Genomic DNA, 10,112 nt, shown 5'->3' with positions numbered 1-10,112 from the left:
TATCTTAGTATTTGTGCATCGTAGTTGTTCTGTTTCGTTGTTGGGTTAACCCTCTTTCCAGAGACAAAGGGTTTTGGGTATTTCAAGCAGAAGATCAAATGGCGGATGTTTTGTACGCATTTAATGGACAAGTATTCAAATGAAAATTAAAAATGAAAGACCGAGAGCAATTAAGTAGCAAGTTATATGTACAAAAAGCATTGTGTTGTCATTATAATAAATTAACTTGTAGAAGTGAACATTAATCTAGATGGTGAAAGATCTACAAATCAAATAGTCTGGACTGAAAAGTGCAGCAAGTTCAAATTCTATTGATGTGGTAAGAAATTCAACGATGATGTGATCAATTAAGAACAAAATTATTCTCCATTTCAATGTTGTCTTTAAAGAAAGTAACAGGAGATAAAATAAAGCCCAATACTATAAATATATATATATCTAAGAGTATTGTCCAACAGTTAAATCAATTTAGTAGACATGTTTAGAAATGGGGATAACAAAAAGCTTATATTTGAATATACTAATTATAAGAAGAAAAAAGAAAAAAAGAAAAAAAAAAAAAACTGAAGGTTGAAACTATGCATGTTCTTTCTATCGAGCAACTACATCTGTAACAGTTAAACCATTGGTTGAACTTGTTGGGCAAGTGCTTGAAGAGAAATCAGCACCAAGTGTGTTCGTTTTTAAGAAAAATGCTGGTTGCTTAGGTCTCAGCAATGCACCCTCGTTTCCCAACATTAGAATAACCGATGACATGTTTGGCCTGTCTTCTGGATTTTGTTGAACACATAACAACCCAACTATAATTGATCTTATAACTTCTGATGAATTGCTTGATTGGCCTAAAGTTGTATCAATGAGTTCCATTGACCTGCCTTCATTATGTGTTCTCCATGCCTAAATATAATGTAGAAATAGTTAGAGGACTATATATGCAAATCAAGAAAATAATTTGTGGCCAGCGAACATACATGTCCAATGAGGTTATTGTCATGGTCAGGATGCATGAATCCCCGATTTCTCTCCCCACTCACAATCTCCAGCACTAAGACACCAAAGCTAAATACATCTGATTTTATTGAGAAAACTCCTTTTAGTGCCTCAGGCGACATGTAACCACTGCATGCAGGATAATGCTTATATGAGTAAAAAAGAAGTCTTTATATATATATATATATATATATATATATATATATATATATATATATATATATATATATATATATATATATATATATATATATATATATATATATATATATATATATATATAATGTATAGTTGGATTATCTAGCTTACTATGTGCCAACAACTCTCTCCGTGTTTGGTTGAGTCTCGCCTCCTCCAATGCTCCTAGCCATGCCAAAGTCTGATATCTTAGGGTTCATGTCCAGATCAAGTAGAACATTGCTAGCTTTAAGATCTCTATGGATGATCCTTAAGCGTGAATCTTGATGGAGATAAAGAAGCCCTCTAGCAATTCCTTTGATAATGTTCATACGCTTTGTCCAATCAAGTAGCATGCTTCGTGTCTTATCTAGATGAAGGTGTAGTTATTTTTAGTTTCGATGAATGCTTAATTCTTAGAAGTTAAATTAATGGCATTTATGTGAGTCTGACCAAATATATACGAGTCTAAGCTTCTGTTTGGCATGTACTCATAGATCAACAAATTTTCGTCTCCCTGTATGCTGCATCCGAGGAGTTTAACAAGATTTCGGTGTTGAAGTTTTGAAATGTAAATGACTTCATTCTTGAACTCAACAAGCCCTTGGTTCGAAGTCTTAGATAAACGTTTAACTGCAATCTGGAGTCCTTCTTCTAGCATACCCTGTTTATCATCAACAGTTGCCATGTGAAAAACAATAGAAATAGTGAAGATGAATTTCAACCAAATCTTTTTTTATAAGTAGCATACTTATACTTCATGGCCTGTATTTCTTTGCTTTACGTATAGAATCTTAATATATAATTTTGAGTGTTATTGAACTCCGAAACCTTTATTGGAATCACATTCTATTGTACCTTATAAACCGATCCAAATCCACCTTCTCCAATTTTATTGTCTAAAGAAAAACTAGCAGTAGCTTTAGCTATTGTAGAAAAGCTAAATAATGGTAGCTCCATGGAATCTCTCTGACTTTCACCAACATGCAAGAATTCGCCTGCACATAAGAATTAAAATAATTTTCTTCAAGAATTCTATTACACATAAATATTCAACTTACGTATGTTGAGATTAATTAGTCTCCTATTGACTATTTATTACAGCCAACTGTAAACTAATGAACAAAATACTACTATGGTTTCAATATTGAATCATAAAAGAGAGTACAAAACAAAAGAAAGAGAAAGACAATATAAGTAGGAAAGCTTAAAAGATTAAACCTAGCTGTATGGATAAAGGGCCAAATAGGGCCAAACCACAAAAGGCCTAATAACTTTATTATGCTAGCATCCCCCCTTAAACTTATAATGTGACACTAATAATCATTGAGAGTTTTTCAGACATAAAATGAAACCGAGGAGCAGTCAAGAATTTCGTAAATGTATCAGTAATCTACATTGTGGATGGAACACGAGGAAGAGAAATAGTCCCCTGCTGAAAATGGTGATGAATGAAATGAGAATCACTCTCAATATATTTTGTCTCTTCATGAAAGAACGAATTTTGTAAATGAATGAGAGACAACATATTCGCTCTTACTTTTCCACGAAATCAACAAATCTCCAAGAAACAATAATCAGAGTGCGAACAATTGTCATTCTTTCATATAGAGAAAAAGTCTATTCATAATACATACCATATCCTTGTGAGTATCCTTTTGCAACAAGTCTGACATTTAACTTTCAATAGACCCATCAGACTTGGTTTTGATCTTATATACCCAACGACAATCAATTTTATGTTTTCGAGGTGGGAACGGAACTAAATCTCATGTATGAGTCTGATAAAGAGTTGCAAGTTCCTCAACCATAGCATTTTACCAAAAAGGATCGGAGATGGACACTTTAAAGGATGTTGGTTCTAAGAGACGGTGTATATTCCCAATAATGGAGGAAAAGGATCACGTGCAAGAGGAATATACAAATTATGGAAGCTTTGTAGACTTTAATGGGGGTTCTTGAGTAGGTGGGGGTTCTTGAGCAACAACTGGTGTGTGTTCTTGAATAACAGTAGGTGTGGGATCATAAGTGGGAAGGGTAGATGAAGTAGCAGAAGCATCTGAATAAATATTATAATTGTTAATGCTAAATGGATCAATAACCCGAAGTTCCGACTGAGTCACATTGTGTGACTAAACAATAATGTTATAGAAAGGAATGTTTCCTAGAAAGGTGACATGTCGAGAAACATACAATTTTTTACTTGTCAGATCATAACATCGATAACCTTTTCAACCAATACCATACCTCAAGAATAAACGTAGAGTGTATTTTGGAGACAACTTGGTTCGCTCAGCGTGAGGTTGTAAAACAAAGCATGTACATCCAAATACACATAATGAAGAACAATCAAGAAGTTTTCCATATATGTTTTCATAAGGAGACATCCCATAATTTTGTGTAGTAGGAATGCGATTAATGACATATGTAGCGATAAGAACAAATTCTCCTCAAAATGTACTAGGAACCTGAGAGGTTAAAATCAAGGATCATGCAATTTCAACAAGGTGACTATGTTTTCTTTCAATAATAACATTTTGTAGATGAATATATGTACATGATAATCTATGTGTAGTATCTTCAGATACAAGTAATTGACGAAAATCATTAGAAGTATATTTGCCTCCTAAATCATGACATAAACATTTTCTAACATCGGAGTGTTGAATCTTGACTACAAATCTAAATTTGATATACATTATGAAAAAGTTAGATATACGATTCGTAAGATAAACCCACGTATAACGAGTGTAAAGGTCTCTAAAGGAAACATATTAAGTGGATCCTCCTTTAGAGGAAACGGGCGAGGGACCCCAAACATCAGAATGCATAATATCAAATAGGGCAGCAAAGCGAGTGACACTTTTATTAAATGGTAGAGCATAAAATTTTGCTAGTTTGCAACCACAACAATCAGAAATATCATGACTTACCAAACGACCTAAAACACCAGTAGAGGCAAAAAAAATTAAACAAGAAATTGAGACATGTCACAAATGTGAATAACAAAGTCAAAATTAAGAAGACAGATCACTCAAATGAAAAGAAGACAAATCAACACTATTGGCAACAACATCAGACAAACAAACACTACTAACAAAGACATCAGGCATTTTGAGTTGGTCCAAGAAATATAGTTCTCCTAACTTATGGTTGATTCCAATCTTCACTCTCTGGGAGTTAGAATCAAGATCACAACAAAGGGAATCAGAAAAGAAAACCCAATAATTAGATTTACACAACTAACTAACTGAGGCAAGATTTGAAGAAAGTGAGAAAATATAATAGACATCATTAAGGGATACATTAGGAGTGACAACCGAATCAACACTCTCTATAGGTATAGGCGTAGAGCTAGCTATTATGGCTGAAACGCATGGTCAATAAGAAAAAGAAACAAATGATGACAAGTAACGTGACGTATATATAATGAGATAGACCAGAGTCCAAGATCCATATAGATGAAGGAAAACCTGAAGTACCGGATGAGGAGAGACTTGCGGAAAGGCTTGAATAAGATGCAGATGCAGACATAGTTACATATAATTAAGAACAATGAACTGTATGAACTCCTCAAAGACATGAGTATCCAATACAAAAGATGATGTGGTGGTACCATGAGTATTAGTTTCTATTGTGGGGTGAAATGATGGCCGAAACGATCCAAATGAGCTATTTTGTTGCTATTTTGACTTGTTCAATAACAATTTGCACTGTTCCAGTGGTTCTTCTTTGTGCAATAAGCACACTCATCAAAATTAACTCTTCTGATTGGTCTATCCTTTGGATCCATACTGACAGTAAACAACCAAACAATAATCCCAAAGTAACAACAAACACACAAATCAAACCGTCAAAACTAGTAATCAATAATAATAGTCAAACAGAATAAAGAAACCTAAAAATTGACAAATATCTTAAATAACCAAACAAATTAAACTTTAAACAATAACTAAGACGGAAAAAAGATGCTTTCAGTAAAAAAAAAATTGTGGTGTGATAATAAATTCACTATGATATATCGACGAAACAGTACTCTCAACTTAAATCGCAGTGCGAAAATAAAATCGTGGGGAGATATTGATGAAAAGGTTAATATGTGGTGACAGAACCCAATTCGAGGCGTGAAAAACGATGAAAACCCACAAAATCAAATGAATACCAACAATAATTGGAACCCTCGAACAATCGAGACAAATCAAAACAAACAATCGAGACAAATCAAAACAAACCAAATACACTTGCATATTAGAAGGACATAACAAATCATCAAAATATTGCTAGGGTTTCATTATTAAAGCATAAAAGAGAGTATTTGATTTGTATTGTACAGAAAAAAAAAACAAATCTTGACCATCGAATTTGTCAATAGTAACTCTCCCATCTTCAACCATAGCTCTATAACACTTGTTAAGCTCTAATAACGGTTTGGTCAAATTCAACGGGAGAGAGAGAGAGAGAGAGAGAGAGAGAGAGAGAGAGAGAGAGAGAGAGAGAGAGAGAGAGAGAGAGAGAGAGAGATGATTTTATTAAACTTCCAAGAACAATTACAAGCACATACAAAGGTTGCAACCCATTAGAGCTCTCAAAACAAAATAATATCTCTTGCTAATAAACTACTCCAAAAGGATGTGTTCTCAACCTCACAATGATTTGGTTTTGTGGAATTTTTATGCAAGAATGTTGATGGCGATGTATGTCTATTTAAAGAAATCATAGAAAACCTAATTTTGAGTGGCCAGACCCATCTACAATTAGCCCATAAAGGGGATGCTCTAATTTTCAGTCATTCAGAAAATGCCATGTAGTTAACCATGACTCACATACATAGGGAAAGAAAAGTGAAGACCATAAGATTGCAAATAGAGTTTTCTCTCACCGGCAGAATTTCTATCAATACTCCACCCCAACAAGGATATGTTAACCATGACTCACATACATAGGGAAAGAAAAGTGAAGACTATACGATTGCAAACACAATGATGTGGATTTGTTAACTTACGAATGAGAAGGTCTAAATCACTCGAAGGATTCTATAACCGTGTGATCATTATAACAAACCAAATGAGATTAAATGGTGAAGAATTCGATGGTAATAGAATTGTGGAAAAGATATTCATGTTAACCTAATAATATTTTGGGCTTTATTTTGTATTCGGTTTTATGATTGGGCCTTTCCGCTAGGAAACCCTAATTAGTTTGTCTATATATTATGTCTTTCCTTTTCATTGTATTCGTACTTCTTTTTGATAATAATATGAAACCCTAGCCGTTATATGTATTTCATTTGTTAGTTATATGTATTTCATTTGTTTCTCGATCTTCTACAGAATCTGAGTATCGAGCCATGGCTATCGCCACTTGTGAGATTGTTTGGTTGAGATGGCTTCTTGCAGATATGGGCGTTCACATCTCTCAGCCTACCCCTTTGTATTGTGATAACGAGAGTGCGATAATGATTGCCAAGAATTCAGTGTTTCATGAGCGCACAAAGCACATTGAGATTGACTGTCATTTCACACGTCATCATCTCCAGAAGGGCACTATCTCCCTTCCTTATGTTCCTTCCTCTTTGCAGATTGCTGATATTCTTACGAAGCCGTTGATTGCTCCTCGATTCCATTTTCTGTCTGACAAACTCTCAATGCTTATTGCTGTTGCATTGTGAGTTTGAAGGGGGATGTTAACCTAATAATATTTTGGGCTTTATTTTGTATTGGGTTTTATGATTGGGCCTTTCCGCTAGGAAACCCTAATTAGTTTGTCTATATATTATGTCTTTCCTTTTCATTGTATTCGTACTTCTTTTTTATAATAATATGAAACCCTAGCCGTTATATGTATTTCATTTGTTAGTTTTCAATTCAGAGGTCTAAGTTGAAGATTTTCATGGTATCGTTGTGGCAATAGATGAATCAAAGGATCTATCAACCCTTTACCTAGAAAGTTTCCTGAGAACCCTACAATCCCTTGAATTGCGTATGAAGCATTCCAATCACTAATCACAATGAAATATAATTCAAATTAATCAAAATACAAAGAGAAAAAACTCAAGCAACGACAGAGGGCAAGGACGAGTGCCCACGATTGATCAATGTTATCTTCCTTCAGCAGCATCAGGTTAGTCGCTCAACAGCTTCTTTGCTACTGCGTTGCATTACCATCATACCTTCCGGTTCTTTCATCGGTTTGCTACTCATCCGTTTTCTTAAGGTAGTGTTCCATTCGTGTTGGGTAATTGGTGTATGAATTTTATTCATGTGGTGTCAGTGTCAAATCATCTATTGGTTGAAAAGATGGAGGGGGTAACATACTATTTAGTTGAGTTTGATGTTTAAGTGATACCATTTGAATGCTCTTTCACATGATGGTCCTATTTTTAATCTGAGCTTAAAGCTCGCTCGTTGAATGAATTATCACATGGTGTAGGCAAGCAGTTAAAGTTATAGGTGATTGACTACGATAGAAATACTCGGTTTTACCCTGCTACTTAAAATGCATACATCATAATTTCAGATAGAGTATATTGTTAGAACCTAACGGATTAAAGATTTAAAAGATTTGTCTGTGTTACAGTTGGCTTCAAAGACACTCCGGTTTAGCCTAGAATATCTTATGCTACAATTTATACATAGAATACACTATGGATATTCAGTTTATGCAGGACAAATAAAAACACATGCTCACGGAATTCTCTTATCTTAAAAGTGGACAATGCAAGGCTTCAAGATAACTCACAATACAGGAGACTCAAACATTTTCAAAAGGCTTGCTCAAGGACTATAGTAAGGGTGAGAGTGGGGATCTAAAGAAGGCAAATGATGAACATAACAATGTAATATAGAAAGGTTGAAAATAACAATGTAGACTAGTAGATTGATGTAATGCGAGGTATAACAACGTAAATTGGGATCATTAATTTGTAGTTGTGTATTTTTCTTACCTTGCCTCATTGATTGTGGATCACCCCTTTTTCTACATGCAAAAAGGAACCATGTAGAGCCCAATCCTATCAGAAGAACCCCAAGCAAAACTACTGGTAAGATGACTTTGAGGTTTGCTCTCTCCTTATTCTCTGAAACGGGTTGAGCTGTAGTAACTAGTAACAATCATAAAATAAGTAATTTTACATGCTGAAATACATCTACTCGAATATATGTATCAAGGAATATTTTTGTGAAGAGATGGTTACCTATTTCTATTTCTGAGGAAGCCATTCTTACAAAGATATCCTGACCACCATTGCCATCAGGTATCTCTCTCATGTCCAAAAGCTCACCGAACCAAAGCAAGCACCCACTTCCTCCCTCTCTAATGTCTATATTTGCATACGCCATACAGGTACAATTATCGAAGCATTTTTCTCTACATTCATTCAGACTCATGCTTATGTTAAACCATGAAGACTCTGTATCAGGCAACTTCACATTAGAGTACCTGATAAAGCCATCGGTTCCATTTTTGCAATCCAATGGTGTTCGCCTCACACAACCACCCGACCAATCTGTTATCTCCCATCCATTCTCGTTTCTGGGCACGAATCTTATCGCATCTAAACAAGAACATCTTTGTGAGGTTAGAACACTGCATGTTCCATAACCATAACAGATGTTGTACCCATCACAGAAATCTCTTTGTAACTGAAAGAACATCTGCCATTTGTTCACATCATTAACCCACACCCAACGCTCTAGCTGGCCAGATGAATTCAAGACAAGCCTCGAGATAACAGAAGTATTGAGAAGAGAATAACTGTAATACGCCTCTGATTCATTAATAATCATATCTCCTGTAATGATGTTCCTAGTGGAAGCAGAATCCCCGCTAAACCAAACATCATTCCATGGTCCACCTCGGAAGATGACTGTTGTGCCTTGTTTTAGTATGATCTGAGGATAGCCGCTTGTGTCTGCGCTCCATGTGAATTCACCTGGAGCTGGATCTTGATTGCTCTTCCATGAAGATAGTGTCCATTCCTTACCCGTTAAGAAATTTCTCCCGACTTTCATGCCAGGTAGAAGAGTATCTGTTGGATAATCAAAACTCTGCCATAGAATCTTCTCTTCTATTGTTTCTCTTACAACTAGATTTCCATTGTCTTCAAGGTGTACAGTTACGTTAGCTGATGAGGTTGTATTGGTTGACCAGATTACATCATTTGTGTCGTTCCCGTTCATGAGGACGAGATTTCCTGGAGAGATGATCCTCAGTGTGCCGGATGATGAACCGTTGACTGGGAAGTCTCTGTTGGCAACCCAAACCACTGTTTCAACAGAGATTTTGTTGTACGAAATACCAACGTATTTGTTCTCAGAGCTTCCTGGCCTGAAAAACCCAAGTTTAAAAATTCCGGCGGGTGAGACCAACGTGTCTGCTTCTGTCAAGAAGCTTGAATCTGAAATCATGGCAATTTCAGCGGTGTAGGTTTTCTGAATGTGTAATGAAACAAATAAAACAACAATTAAAGTTGCTTTCTTCATTAAAAAACTTTCGGTTATGCTAATCATTCTTTTCTGTTCAAAAATCATGTTTTGTTACTATCTCTATACTTCAATGGAGGTATTACATTTGTGAGTTTTAAATTGGGGCTTGGGTCAGTCAAAGACTCAAAGTCTAAATGATCGATATCTTGTTTGAATATCTAGAAGACATAATTGAATAAACAATGAAATAAAAGTATTAGCAACGCTGTATTATTATTATTATTATTATTATTATTATTATTATATGGGAATATCGACGCAGAAGTCTTAAATTTTATCAATCATCAACGGTTTTATCTTGAATCCAATTTTACAAACTTTTTTCTTGTTTGGTCTTTTTAAAAGGTAGATCCGCTCACCGTATATGTGGTGCACCACGTCAGCATTGACAGAGTATTTTGGCTGACATTGCAGCCTACATGGCATGCCATGGTTGCTTACTAAAGTGTGTTTCTTTTAATT

General features: G+C 35.2%; 1 protein-coding gene across 3 annotated transcripts; it reads right to left on the bottom strand.

Annotated features, from left to right (window-relative positions):
• Nucleotides 1-408: 408 nt before the first annotated feature.
• Nucleotides 409-9,721, bottom strand: LOC145005005 (G-type lectin S-receptor-like serine/threonine-protein kinase At4g27290). Of its 3 annotated transcripts, XM_078964038.1 has the most exons (8): nt 8,605-9,721; nt 8,360-8,532; nt 8,111-8,266; nt 2,026-2,165; nt 1,621-1,831; nt 1,300-1,537; nt 972-1,119; nt 409-897 (listed from the first exon to the last, which is right to left on the bottom strand). In XM_078964038.1, exons 1-8 carry the CDS (start codon nt 9,693-9,695, stop codon nt 592-594), a joined length of 2,463 nt encoding a protein of 820 aa, XP_078820164.1. In that variant the 5' UTR covers nt 9,696-9,721; the 3' UTR covers nt 409-591. The 3 variants fall into 3 exon arrangements, with proteins under 3 accessions (XP_078820164.1, XP_078820163.1, XP_078820165.1); XM_078964037.1 differs by having other exon boundaries at nt 8,360-9,721; XM_078964039.1 differs by lacking the exons at nt 2,026-2,165; nt 8,111-8,266; nt 8,360-8,532; nt 8,605-9,721 and having other exon boundaries at nt 1,300-1,532; nt 1,621-1,758.
• Between the last annotated feature and the right edge of the window lie 391 nt (nt 9,722-10,112).

Source organism: Lactuca saligna, chromosome 7 (genome assembly GCF_052625555.1).
Source record: "Lactuca saligna cultivar CGN05327 chromosome 7, ASM5262555v1, whole genome shotgun sequence".
NCBI lineage: Eukaryota > Viridiplantae > Streptophyta > Magnoliopsida > Asterales > Asteraceae > Lactuca > Lactuca saligna.
This window is presented reverse-complemented; position numbering and strand designations above follow the sequence as displayed.